The 14,781-nt window shown below is 33.1% G+C and overlaps 2 protein-coding genes across 8 annotated transcripts in view; both read right to left on the reverse strand.

Annotated features, from left to right (window-relative positions):
- Positions 1 to 9,186, reverse strand: part of LOC111003958 (RNA-binding protein Pasilla) — a 30,517-nt gene extending 21,331 nt beyond the window's left edge. For 2 of the 6 annotated variants that reach the window (XM_045629992.1, XM_045629991.1), the window contains exons 1-2: positions 8,764 to 9,183; positions 8,426 to 8,488 (exon numbers count right to left, since the gene is read on the reverse strand). In XM_045629992.1, the coding sequence (XP_045485948.1) occupies positions 8,426 to 8,488; positions 8,764 to 8,881 (181 nt within the window). In that variant the 5' untranslated portion in view covers positions 8,882 to 9,183. Of the gene's footprint in view, positions 1 to 8,425; positions 8,489 to 8,763 lie in introns of all 6 variants that reach the window. The other 4 variants (XM_045629995.1, XM_045629996.1, XM_045629994.1 and 1 more) reach the window with 4 other exon arrangements.
- Positions 9,187 to 10,129: 943 nt separating this feature from the next.
- LOC111003935 (protein YIF1B) lies at positions 10,130 to 13,150 on the reverse strand. 2 transcript variants are annotated; one of them, XM_022274701.2, is made up of 7 exons: positions 12,961 to 13,150; positions 12,629 to 12,823; positions 12,360 to 12,445; positions 11,867 to 12,034; positions 11,600 to 11,723; positions 10,992 to 11,254; positions 10,130 to 10,565 (listed from the first exon to the last, which is right to left on the reverse strand). In XM_022274701.2, exons 1-7 carry the CDS (start codon positions 12,983 to 12,985, stop codon positions 10,329 to 10,331), a joined length of 1,098 nt encoding a protein of 365 aa, XP_022130393.1. In that variant the 5' UTR covers positions 12,986 to 13,150; the 3' UTR covers positions 10,130 to 10,328. The 2 variants fall into 2 exon arrangements, with proteins under 2 accessions (XP_022130393.1, XP_022130394.1); XM_022274702.2 differs by having other exon boundaries at positions 12,629 to 12,820; positions 12,961 to 13,149.
- Between the last annotated feature and the right edge of the window lie 1,631 nt (positions 13,151 to 14,781).

The raw sequence follows: 14,781 nt of genomic DNA on the forward strand, positions 1-14,781 counted from the left end.
GGGTTGATTTTTGAATATCGGTGCCAATTTTAAATTAAATATAGTTATATTCTGCGATTAACATATTGAAAACGTATTATTACTTATCCTTATTTACTACAAATCAACAGAATAATAAATATACTAAATTATTCTGTTGATTTTGAGCATTAAAGCGCCATCTTTAGCGTCTCCCGTCGCCACATTCTCAACTTTATAAAAGGTGAAAATAAAAAATAGTTATTATAGTTCTACGGTGCTAAAACTTTAATTCACGATTAAAGAGACGATAGAAAGTTTTCATAACGTCATATTACAAAAGCTCCACAGAGCTTCATCACCACAATTTCATATTCTGAATAAACTTGAAATTTGTTGCGTGTAAAGTTTTAACTAAATCATGACTAAACTACTAAGAAGCTATGTAAAGGGCCTAAAGAATTACAAAATTGTACCCACTAGATACTGTCGGAAAGGACGAAACAAATTAGCCGGGGTCACTAGAAAGTCCATGAAAAATTAGTTGATCTAAGTATGTAAATAGAAAAGAATTAATTAAATAAAGTGCATATATAGTTTCGGAGAACTCCAAATTATAAAAAATGGGACAAGCTTGGGTCACTCATTGGAGAATATTTTTTCCAGAACGAATATTTGGAGCTAGATTTAAAAGCAAGTATCATCGAACCACTCCAACGTTCTCGTGGCATTTTCTACGAGGGACCTTTGATAATTTTATACTTCTACTTAACTATGGACTGTTAATCAGGTTAGAATTTAATGAATGAATCTATAGCTGCTTCAATCATTAATGTATGAACTAATAATGTGATATGTTAACTAAAATCTTCAAATGATAGCGGAATTATTTCTTGTTTAAACCGAGATGTCATGGCGAATGGAGTCCACTTTAAACTCGTAAATTTAGATCAAGGACTAGATATCAGCTCTGGCGGAAGCATGAATAGCATCAGGTGTTCGCCGCATTGCAGGGGACCGCACTGGCACCATCCAACTACGTACATCACGGGCCAACAAACTATCGAAAATATTGATCATATTACGGCAATCTGCCAGTACTATACACGTGCACTTAAATTGTTTACGTCTCGGCTATGTACAGACATTATATACTTTGTTTTAAGTCACGCACAGTGCATATGGATCATTGATATACTTTATTATGGAAAATTAAAAATCTAAGTGGTAATTCTCTTAGTACTTTAGTGGTCCATCCACAACAGACAAGTTGCACGAACATATAGAAATAATATATTGTTGGTGACTCTTTAGATTACAAAGCAACACTTGAGTATACGACGTCAGCACTCCCCTATTAACTATGCTCTATCGTTAGGTATTCTCAAACTTGTTCAACGATTTCTTAAGCTATCATGTCACAAAAGTAGGTCAACGTAACATTTTCTGTACCAAACATCGCTGATGACTGGAAGCGTTCCATACAGCATTTCTTCGTAGCCCCTATACTGTTGTTGCAATTATACTATTGCAAAAATAGTTATAGAATACACGTTCATCAGAGAGCTCATTAAATATATTGAATAAAAATAGCATAACCTACTTATAAAGCAAAGACACCACAATCGTTTAGCAGCAAGTGTTGCGGTCTGTGGATGACTTCACTCCCTTTGCGGTTTCAACTGAACTTACATGTCATGAATTAACTAAGCTTGCAAATAAAATATGTATTGCACATAACATGAAATTTGCATTCAAATTTAATTTACAATTACCGTTTAAAAATTTATTAATATTAATTCAAATTAAAAAAAAATAAGCTTGAAATAGCTATATACGTTATCTTAACTAAAACAAAACCAGCGTGTTTTTTGGAGTAGCAGCGAGTGGGACGCGCCCTCATAAATATTTATGAGACAAACCCTGAATTAAAATAGCCTGTTTAAAAAGAGTTGTGTTTGTGTTACACACACAGTTTTGTTTTTTGATGCACAAATGCATTTAAGTTATTAACGAAATACATACATAAAACAAGACAATCCATAAGTAGAAGTAGTAGTCAATATATATTTTTTTATTTCTACACTACAAAGCGTAGCGTTCTCCTAGAAAAATTCACAAAAGTATTTCCAATTTTTAACTAAAATGAACCAATAGAAGTGTATATATAATCTCTAATAGTGCCAGAGTCTATTACTGTTCACCAATCTTTGTTCCTCTTATCAAATCTGATAACGAAAAATAGTTAATTGTGATAATAACTATTTATCACATTAACTAGGCATGTTGAAATGAATTGTTTGAACAAACACTAAGCTTACTTTTTAGATATAATATGTATTCTTTCCATATATATTTTCGTATTGTTTGCTTACTCGATCGAAACACTATCGTATCACTAAACATTGTTCATACGAGCGTTTAATATAAATAGTTTGTAATGTCGTCAAAAATAAACGTAATAAGTTAAGCCAGTCCTTAAAAACTAGAAAATTCCAGATAAAAACGAAAAAACAACAAAATAATTTAAACCAATACAATAAATTTGTAATTTACAATAGATTTTAGTCAATATAAGTATGTTGCCTGCGAATTTGTACAAACTTAAAAACATTTAAAAAATCTGTATCTCAAAATATATAAGAATGGCGTTTATGCTATAGAATGGGAAGCTAGTTAAAACCGACAAAACCTTAGGAATGAATCGACCACATTTAGACCTTTCATCAAGGACGAATTCAATTCGTCTCAAGTGCGACAATAACAAACTTTTCTTAAGGCTTTATATCAATTTGAAAAGCCCGTTACAGTTTATACGGTCACGTGATCGAGAAGCGAGTTATTCGCGAATTGCTTCGGGCCGAGCTAATCCGCATTGCACCAATATGGAGCTGGCAGCGATCCGCTATACAACTATTACTGACTTGCCATTTTTCGAAATGAGTTTACTGGTACATTACTGTATTGGATATCTTTTTTAGAATAGTGAAAGACGCCGTCCTCAAAAGCATTAACAATATTAATATCGTATTTACTGTGTGCTTATTGTTGCCTATTTTATTTAATAAATGTTCTCTTAGGTACATAGTACGATGGGATTAAGATAACGATAATTTGAAAGATATCTGTGAATAACAAACAATTTGCCAATGCGATAGATGCGAATTATTCTGTCTTCATGTAAATTCGCAAGTAAAAGTTCTCACTGAACATTGAATAACAACATCGAAACACGAGCTATATCATGTGGACAATATCATAATGTCAGATAGCGTTCCGTTTCATTGCTCCTTACTTTTACTGCGGGAAGCCGAAGACATTATATTTATACTGATGAAACTGCTTATTCGTTGATATACTTGAACTAAGTTTATTTAGCAGCTCGTACCAGAGGTGGAGTCCTAAGTCAACAATCTTGTTGAGAGCTTTACCAATACGGTCTCTCTCTCTATTCGTTTACTTAGTACTATCATTATATTTGACCCTTTCATGTTCATTCGTTATTTCATATATTTAATATCATTCGCCGTTAAGATAATGCTCAATAAGCTTCAAAAAGGCGTAATCATGAATGTTTAACAAACATGATTTACACGTAAATGGATTTAAATAAGAGGTACTTTAACAGAAGTAAATAAAGAACAGTGTTACTATCTTAAATAAGATCATTAAACTATTTGAATATAATATCACCGTAAACGACTAAACAGACTTACATCGGCCAGTTCAAGAAAGTTTTGGGTTTACTACAGTAAGAAAACTTCAGTAGGTTATTCGAAACTAGGCCAGTGTCCTTCGTCTCTAATGACGTCCCAGCTTTTCATGGAGTACAGAAAGCTTACCTGTAACGCCCCACATTTAAGTATATAAGAAAAACAATGGTACGAATGCAACAGCCGATTTAATACTTACCTACCTACCTACCTGAGCTAAGCCTAAAGCTTAACTATATCCGTACTCAATCACACCGGGCTTAGAGCGGGTAACATTATCGGGCGAGCAAACGATGGGTGTTTTAGGTCATTTATAAGGAAGGGCTTCCAAAATATTGCCGGTCTCATAAATCACAAGAGACGATTTTACAAGAAAATATGTTTACTCTAACACCGACACAACAAAGCTATATCAAGAATATTTTTTCGTTAGTATAATATAATGCAAATCACAAAGGGGGCAGTGCACACGAGCTCGTAATTAAAAAAACATATGTCTACTCAAGCGTTAGGTGTCGTATTAAGAGATGACTCGCAAGTAGCAAGGTTACGCAACTAGACGTAAAATCGAAAGTATGCTCGTGCGCCGACTGCTAACAAACCTCGACATGTATGGACATAGATCACACGTTAACATATTTAAAGCAAAAACAAGTTCAAACGAGAACGAGTTAATATTGATTAATTATAAATGAACACCTTCATTGTTTCGAAACGATACGTTATGTACACTAGTAGTAGTAATGAAATTAGTGAGAAAGGGCACCCGGAACATATGAAAAGAAATTTGTTTATTCGAGTCATTTAAAATCGGTAATTGCCATGTATGCTCAATATTTCTGTTTGATAGAATAACTAAATAAAGTTCAATAACTTAAAAACAGTTCGTTATAGTGTTCAAGACAATTATTAATCAGCCTTAAAGCTTCATGAATCTTAAAATATTGTTTGTTTAGCTTGACAGCCATAAAAACTTTAGAAACGGTGTTTTAACTAATCGAATATGTACGTTATCATCTTAAATAATTAAATTAGCCAAATTGTGTTTGCGTGGCGTTTGAAATAACTAATGTTTGCTACTTGTAATAAAATATAATGAAACTAGTTAGTGCGTTTAATTCACAAAGAGTATTTCGGTAGAAAGAAGGCAATCCGACTTTAAACTACTTCTCTTTGTACCTGGACAGTGAGTAAAAGAAACTAAAGATTAAATGCTGTGCTATATTTATTGTAATTCTTATGCATTCTTGTTTATAATTATGGACACGTCTTACACTCATTAGAATTATTATGACTCTTGTTTAATCCTGACAAAGTTATATATGTTCAATTCAATTACATTCAACTATACGGATATTTACATGTTATTTAGCGTCGTCTCTAAGCAAATATAACAATCAATTGGTAAACTTGATAAGAGACACTACCTACTTTTTAACTGTATATTGCATTGATAACACATATCGCAGAAGAGAAGTGTTATCGTGTTATTTCAACAATAGTTTGCCTACAATTTACTCACTGTAGGAAGGATGATCATTAAATACTGATAATGCTAAAAATTCTTCCTGGAAAAAAAACTATGTAAAATAGTCCAGACAATAGGTATAGTAAAAATAAATATCATTTATTAAAGTAGAAGACATTTATTTGCGTCATGGTCGAACGTGTTCTTACTAATGGATAAAACTGAAGCGCAGTTATAAATTAATAGCTCTGCATAAAAAATTTGCCGCTGCGTAGCTAGTAACATAAGAGGTACATGTTCCTCCATATTCAACAGTAGTGGTACAGTTAAGGGGTGATGATGGTGATCATCGAATACCTTAATCATGGAGCCTTTGGGATTATGGAACTATTACGGGGACTTAACGCGTGGGATAAATAACAAAGTTGCGCGAGTAAATGCGTGTGGCAACCTCGCTGAAGTTGTTTAGTTTAAACTATGATAATACCCCGGTATACGATTTTTAAAGGGATCAGTAAGGATATTTTTAAACACAGCTAATTTTAGCTTCATAAAAAAAATATTTAAAGTGTTTAATCCTGAAAGGTGATCACATCGAAAAATAAAATAACATTTAATCAAAGATAATTGCGTGGCAGTATGACGCAATGATCACGTTACTTTATTGAACACACCTTTTATTAAACGTCTTTTAAAGTATTTCCTTCATTTTAAGTTTCTCTTACTTCAGGAATATTCAGTCCTAGTAGTCTTCAGTTTAAGTAGGACTAGCTAAACATGTCAAAATGAGATTATACGAATTAATGTAGAAATGTGAGTTTTAATATTTTTTTATTTATTGACTAGTTCGGATGTATAAAAAATATGCGTCATATACCAGCATCTCTTGCGGTAAATGTGTAACTAATTTACGATTTGATCAACTATTTGTTTCGACTGTAAATAACGCTTATTATACAATATTTATATTGCTTCAAAGATTATATCCCTGAACCTGTTTTGAGGTTCAAAATGCTCAAACTGAATTTTTGGCCTTATATCATACGTAGCAATCTAAACGTAGAGGAATCGGTAGATGTATCTAGATGGACTGTATATGGCTAGCTTTTATTTACTTACGACTTTTTAACGTTCTCTGGAAACGTTTATTTTTAAAATATTAATAATGATAAATTGGGATTGGTATAGAAGCTTTTAATATACACCGAATTTAAAATGGAATATAAATATTTTCCTAAAAAATAGTTTATTTTTAGGGAATAATTTCATAATAATTTTAGGGAATCCAACCTCACGTTGGTCCCACGTGCAATCAACATTATTTAATTGTGTGTAAACAACATTATTTCCTGACTACTAATCAACTGACCCTGGACTGACTGAGAACGTACAAGTAGTAACAAAATAAAATACAAACTAACCCTTCGTGATATTGCCTCATTTAATTTTAACTAGTAGGTAATTACGTTTTAGCCGTGTAATTGTGATAACGATAAAATTACATAATAATGAAATTACAATACGTTAAATAGTTAAGTATTATAAATAACGCATTACATTTCATTTATATTTTTTATAGTCTGGTGACAAATTACTCGTAAAAGTAGGTTCCTACAAAACTTAAGTATAGCAACATATTATATTAGTAATTTTTAAATTATAACATAAAAAAATAATAAAAACCCAGTCACAAATTCGCGCCTCTGAGAACGTTTGTATGGTTAAATTCTTTAAAGCGAACAAACCAGGAAGCGATTAGGTTATCTAATACTTGAAATAAGCTTTTTGTGAATTTAAAAGACCTTGATTTCTAGGTTGTGCGCTTATCGCAAACTCCGCGTTCTCTGCAAAGAGGTCGTGTCCCAATTTTTAAAACAACCAGACTTATGGAACGTCGAAAATATATTTTCTGCTAAGTATAATGATTTAAAATGCACAATAGCACAAATGCACTTCGCTATTTATTTCTGCGTAGTTTTGTGATGAAAAAGTTTATTGTTTTCGTCATTTAGGAAAAAAAATGTAGAGCCTCTCAGCACCCCTTACAGCGTAAAGGCTCTGGTACAACCTAAACCAATTCTCGAGAATAGGAAAAACCAATTCTCGAGAATAGGAAGAACCAATTGGGAACAAAAGACGGAGGATGTTTTCGTAAGATTAACAACGTAACTGTGGCTGCACAACTCACTAACAAATATAGAAAATCCCTCAGGTTGGAATATAAACAGACATGTTGCAACAAAAAATTGAGCAATTATTTATAAAACTACGAACTCTATGCTACTGCTTATTTAACATAACTTACGCGAAACAACCTTGTTGGTTATTTTATGTTATATTATATATCATAATGTTAGATTATCACTTAATACAAACCCTGTTTGTAAAAATAACTAAAATCCTTCTTAAAGTATAATATAAAAGATACATCACTAAAACTTCTCCTTTACACTCAAAACAATCTTAGTATGATAAATGATCTAATTAATTTTGTAAATGATAAATGTGTGTAGTGCCAATCTAGAACCTAAATACAGTGAAATAAAATAAAACTCAAATGAATAGTAGCAAAAAATGTTATTCTTTTTAAGTTAGTTCAAAGAAGCAAATAAAGCAATCAGATGGGAAATAAAATTTCAAGAAGAGTTTGCAATGTTTGAGAACTGTGATGATCACACCTAGGATGGACGACTAAGCCATGACAGTGAGGACAAGCTCACATCGACCAGGTGTACAATGGGCTTTGATGTCAACGCTGATAGTTCTCTGCTTTAGCTCACCACATTTGATTCCCCTCCGTTTGGTGATTGTTATATATGCATTTGAGTTAAATTAGGTCATGAACTCAAAATTAACATAAAATACTATAAACATGGAAGGGCTGGACAAAAGTGGGTTTCTATACCAATTCATTACCTAATATTTTACATTGTATTACTTCTCCTACACATTATCAGCATACAACATAATGACAAGGCAAATTTCATAATTGTATTTGTAGACGAAAATTAATTTATACTATTAACATTCACTAAAAACTCAAGGATGCTGAATTACATGTGTCCATGTGGTTTTGTAAAGAAATCTTAACCAATTTATAGTTTTTTCTCCTCAAAGTACTAGGCATTTGATAATCCTAACTACTGGATGATATGTGTGGGTTTAGTATCTCGCTGGTGGCCAGAGGGCTGTGCGTGAGTGGTGAGCTGCAGATGAACATGAGCGTGGCATGCGCGCCACCAACAACCAAAAAGCCAATGACAACAAAATACTCGAGACGACTCACCAAAATGGGACGTAATATTGCCGTGGCCATTAGCCAGGGGCAATGCCGTCACCAAGTCTTGAACTAAAAAACAACGACCGTCTTTTAACATAGCATTTATTAAAAACAGTTTCAGGTGTAAGTTAACTGATATTTTTTACGAAGAGTTCGCGTATATCATTTGCATTTTTTGAGCTAAATGAAAAACATCCAGTATTTTAACAACTTTTAAGTCACATTAATTATTGTTATCATTAAATAGGTCAAACTGATAAGAGCTACATTCTGATAAGAATCTTGTTATAGCTAATACGGTAGTTTCAATGTTAATTGATGTGTGGAAAATAAGCAATACTCACCCGAACTGAAGTGAGACCTTTTGATGTCACCATTTTCTGAGTCGCCGTCCAGTGGTCGTTTTCTAGAGTCCGAAATCTCCGGACTTGGACAAGTATCCATCCCCGTGTCAGCGGCCATGTTGAATTTCAGGGCAAAACTATTAACTTCTCTAGCATATTAATTCCCATTACGTAATTCCTTCAGAATGCGTTAATGGTTGCGGCACTGTACATAATTATTAAATCATATACTACACATAACACTTTTACTAATAAAACTAGAGAATCGAAGCCAAACAGTCAAGTTACTAAAATATAGCAGTGAAGTGACACTTGATATTACGTCCAATTGTAATGTGAACGTTTGTCGATACTGCGCTGCAGTGTTTCATGTTGTGTGGCGCATGGTCAGTGTGAACTTATCCGCAGATGTCAGATTATTGTACTGCCACGTTGGCACTACTGCGTTTTGACAAACCCCAGCTGATTCTTGTAGTGATGCGCTATTTCTGATGTTCTCGAAGACCTAATTAGTGCATGTATTGATGTAATCAAGAAAATTATTTAAACAAGCATTAATCTTATTTTTACTTAAATCGTCTGTGGCCAATTAAATTTGCAGTTTCAACATACACATATATCTACACCGAACACGTCGAAATGTTCATCTCCTCTGGTAATTTTATACTTGTTAGTTAAAACTAAATATTTCTCAATATTTTAGGAAACCCTAAGTACATCACTAGAAGACAAGAAATAGGTACAAGGTCATACATTTTGAACCAATCAGTAAGCAGTATTATAGTTGCTAACTTCCGTTAATTCTATCTCTCTTTTTTAAGGTACAAAATATTTTTTCTTGTGCATACGTGTTTATAACTTTTGCTATTATTTAAATTATTCGTAGTTAGTTTTGTGGATCGGTAGAATAATATAAAGCCAACCTCTAATAGTGAGAGCTACTAAAATAACTTTTTCTTTACTTTTAAACATAATTTTTGTTCAGGTTTAAAAAAAAATATTTTTAAGAAATTGATGTTGTAGATGAAAATATCTCAAAAAAGAACAAGGCTTAATTTTCTTATATATTATGAAGACAACGAAGTATACAGTAAAAAATAAAACAATCATTATTTCAGTATAAAGTTTCATAAGTATGGGGTTAAATTACCTTAAAACCTTATAAATTAATGGTGTATATGTATTATAAAGATGTTGACAGAATAATAAGGAGCAAAAAATTAAGCAAATATGACTTTTGGTCAACATATATTATAAGCAAACTGTTATAAAAACAAGAAAACAGATTAGTTTAAATGTTGGTTAAGTTTTGCTAATAACCAGTTATTAAAAACGTTGTAAATTTACAATAACAATAAAACATCAATGTAATTACAAACATTTATTATAAAACAGTACCAACATTCAAACTTATGATTAATAATGATTGATGTAAGCTGACTTTTGTAGTCTTAAATATTCTCTGATTGTTTGGATGAATCACAGGTCAATAAAGGTCATAACAGACTGGTGTTTTTGCTATTTTAAAAGAAACCTACATCAATCAGCTAACTAGTTATTGTATGTTATGTGGCCTGAGTGACAACAGATGGTGGAATGAGATGGTAAGTGAGCCACCACGAGAGGAGTGGCTGAGTGATAGCTACAAATAGCAGAAAATATACTCTGCGCTTTGTTCCACCCCCACCACTAGACTTAGACCAGTTGTCTGCATAGGGGTTGGCTGGATTGTATGTTGAGTAATTGTAGCTAGTATCAGGTGCTGGTGATCCAGAAAGAATTTGTAGCCTCAGTGTTTTGACCTGCAAATTATAAATACATCCTATTGAATATGATTATGAATATCTTAGGAATATATTAAGAATATTATTTAAAACAGCATACCATACAACAACAGTAACTTTTATAGGCCAGAAACACTTGTGTGTCTTCTGGCAGTATGAATGTTCATTTTCAGACGAAATACAATATTACATATTAATAACATAAGTAGATTTGTACTGGTGTCTGTATACAAACCAAGTTAAAACAATACTTATACCCAGTTTGCATTGTGAAATCATTGCTGTTTAAAACATCTGTACAACAAGATAAATAACTATTTCATTCTTCCTGAAGCAGTAGGTACATCTATATAGAAACACTGAATCGACATTCGCCTTTTGGCAGTATAAGGACCATGAATTGGTAGTTAGTATATGGAGATTACATAATTTGAATTAACTTACAAGGAAATAAGACAGTGCTGTACTATAATAAAGTAAGGCACAATAATAGACTGTTCCTCCCAGTAGCAAACCAGCCAGCAAACTGCAAATCATTGTGCTGTACTTATACCCAGAGTATGCCAATAAATCTAGGGTTTTCAGCTGAGTGCTGGTATTTGTGATATATAATGTCGCTAAATATAACACCATTTCAAAAATGATGTATGCTAGTGCACTAGATGCTTGAATTGATATTTGTTCAGGTGAGAAGCGGTGTTGGAGACCTGAAAAAGGTAACAATAATACTTTTTAAATATGACTATGTATAAGAACAAAAAAATATACCACAATATTTACAATTACAATTCTAAATCGTTCGCATATTCTGCCACACACAGTGGCGCTCAAATTTCATCTTAATTTACATTTTACATTATCAGTCAGTCAGTTGTTGGTATTTCAAAAATATTAAAATGATCATTGGTATATAATATATACAAAAAAAATATGATTGTAAAGAGAGTAAATTTATAATTAAGTAGTATATATATGTCTCATAGTGTACATGTAATTTGGAAGGAATAGAAATGTAAAAGTAAAGTCTTTAAATTGGTCTAATTAAAAATTACCTAACATAAATCCTGCAAGGAGAACATAAGTAACATAGCCCATAGATGGTATATATAGATCTGGTGCATTTATATCATAACGTGGTTGCACTGGTGTTTCTTGATCATATTTCATCATCCATTCCTATAACAAATTTATATAAATATTGTATCATGTTATTTAAAATACACATAACATGCAAAACATAAACAATAAGACAACGAGGAGCTCTTTATTTTTAATAATAAAGGTTGACTTAATAAACTCATGAAAACAGTAGAACTAACCTTATGTGTAAATGGAAATACAATAAGAAGAAGTTTTTTCAAAACATATCTGGTGTCTACAGCAAAGTAGTATCTTAATCTAGACACTGGTACATATTTATCAAGCTCTCGCTTAACCACCTCACGTCCCTGTGCTGCTAGTTGATTGCCATACTGCAATGCCATATCCTAAAATAATGAAATATCTTTATTATCTAGAAGGTAAAAACATTGAATATGAAAAACATTCAAATTTGAATATGCACTTTAGAGTTGTGGTAGCCCAAGATGAAGTACCTAAGCCTTATCGCTTATGAGCGATCACTTCCAGGCAACCACTAGTGTAATTTTCTTAATCAATCATTATAAAATATAGAAAAGGACATTAGCTACTCTTAATACAGATCCAAATTACACAACTTCCATAAGCTTGTATTTTTTTAAGTTTAGAAAATAAAGTTACTAGTAACAGCTAATCAAATAAGAAGCAATAATTAAAATAAACAAAACACACCTGAACTACTGGCTGCTGGAGCATAGACCCAATTTGATTGGGGGATGCCATAGGAGTGTTAGTGAAAGTACCTGGATAACTAAAACCTAAAAATTTAAATACTAATTAGTTTTATTCACTTAAATATGTTTAATTATTTCAAATTTACATAAAAATATTTCAGTAAAAATCTGATTATATCACACTAACATATACTGTATCTCTTTTGAAATTTTACAAATAAAAATTTAGGAATAGACAATGTTATGCCTAAATTAAAAAATATTTACTTCCAGTGTGATCTTGGTTTCCAAAGTTTGGTGTTTGATCCATATGGATCCCTTGTTGATAGGTAGGTGGAGGTCCTACAGGAGGAAACCCGCTACTAATCCCGGGACTAGGACTAAATGGGGGAGCCGGCGTAGGGGCACCCATTGCAGACACATCGCTTACTCTCTTTGCCTTCCGGGGTCCAGAAGGGCCTACTAGAAAACGATCAACCGTTGACATCACTATATATTTATTTCTATGTAATATATAGTTCGATACGAAATATAATATGCTGTAATCAATTAATGTACTTGATTTGTGTAAAACACTAATATAAGCGAAATTATCCTACCATTTCTTGAAGCATTAAAGTTCATACTTGTAATATTATTGAATTAATTGTTATCAAAACATAGTAATAATATATTCTCTAAGGCTATTTTATTTATGTTTGAACTAAAAGTAAAACTTGATGAATTACAAAATTAACAATCACACATCATCAGACGTCTGCAGCAAGCACAGACTAGTGACTACTGATTAGGATTTAGGACTACTCAGTACTTACTACAACTCATCTGTATTTTGTCATCTGTGGTAATTAATCCAAAGTTACATTGACGCAAACATATTTTTTAAACGCAATGCCGGCTGTACAGTTAACAGTAAACAGTATGTACACACTCGTCGAGACAACCCGAGACAGGCCGAGAGAGTGTACAATACAGCTACATTATTAATGGTGTTTTAAGTAAATACAATTAAAGCGCTTATTACACTACGCGATATTCAGATAGTCTTGGTAAGACTGTCTTAAAATCCAATTAGCAAGCTCGCTATTACACTGGACTGAATACTGCATGCTAACTTATTTTACTCATTTGCAAAGCGTACGTAGTCGGTGACGGATGTCGCCATATGACTTAGGAAACTACCTTAGAGTAGGAGTTGCCGAGTTTGAATGTCTATTGAAATGTTATATTAGTAATTTATATTATTATATGTAATTTAATAGTTACTCCATACATTCAATATAGCAATAAATATGGCATGTCTCGGTACAAATCAAGAACAGAACCAGGCTGGCACACTTTAGTATGTTGTCATTAGAGAATCGTAGAAAATTTATTGAAGTTTATTGATACATCGTTTGCAGCTAAGATATTCTATAATAAGATTGATTGACCCCAGGCATCCCATTATTCCATTTGTACCTCCTTTCCATAGATCGCGTTTTGGTCAAAGCTCTCCGATATCCAGATTAAGCATTCTGATAAACAAGCTGGGTCTGGATATCCGTAGTTGCTCCCCTCACACTTTAAAATCGATTTTTGTTTAGTTTTTTGTAATTGTTTCTTTTTTGTAATGTGTGTTTTGTTTAATAATTGTTTCGATTGACATTTGTATGTGCTCTAAATGAATGTCATGTTTGCCTCCAAGTGCTTGTCACATTAAAAATTGTATTTTGTGTTTGTTTTTACCAATGTGTTAGTGTGTCGAGCGTTGGCACACTTTATCTATAAAAAATAAAAAACATTCCAAAGTACTTTTTTCTTGCGAACACGCCATGGTGCACGCGGCCACAGCAAACAAACATGTACGAACGTCTTTGCTCTGTGACTGCCGCACGCTGACTGAACGGTTAAGCGTGCTAAGTCTTATTACACTACACGATATTCAGCAAGTAAGCATGTAAGCACCGCCGAACCCATTGGTCAGTCTAATTAGACAGGCTAACTTGCTAAGGGCTGATTTACACAGGGTCAGTAGACAAGTCAGTCGCAGCGCCAATGTCGGCGCCGCGACTGACTTTAACTGTTTACATGAAGTAAGTAGTAGTGGTGCGTTTCTCAGGATGACCACACGTATGTGAAGTCAGTCTTCACTAAGCTTCATTTTTATCGCCAGCGAAAAAAATGTGGTCACTCTACAAAGCAGCGGCAGTTACTAACCACGCACTGACTTGTCCGTTTACACGGGGTTTATTTGGCTGGCGCGGGGGTGCGCGGGCGGCGGGGGGCGCCAACTGACTTTAAAATATTCGTGTCCGAATATTCAAGTTAGCGCTGACTTCAAGCCACTGTACTGACTTCAAATCAGTTTACACAGGGTTTTTTTCGGGTCAGCACTGACTTGCCTTTAATTTGTAGTCAGTTACTGACCCTGTGTAAAT

This window comes from Pieris rapae, chromosome 11 (assembly GCF_905147795.1).
Source record: "Pieris rapae chromosome 11, ilPieRapa1.1, whole genome shotgun sequence".
NCBI classification, from domain to species: domain Eukaryota; kingdom Metazoa; phylum Arthropoda; class Insecta; order Lepidoptera; family Pieridae; genus Pieris; species Pieris rapae.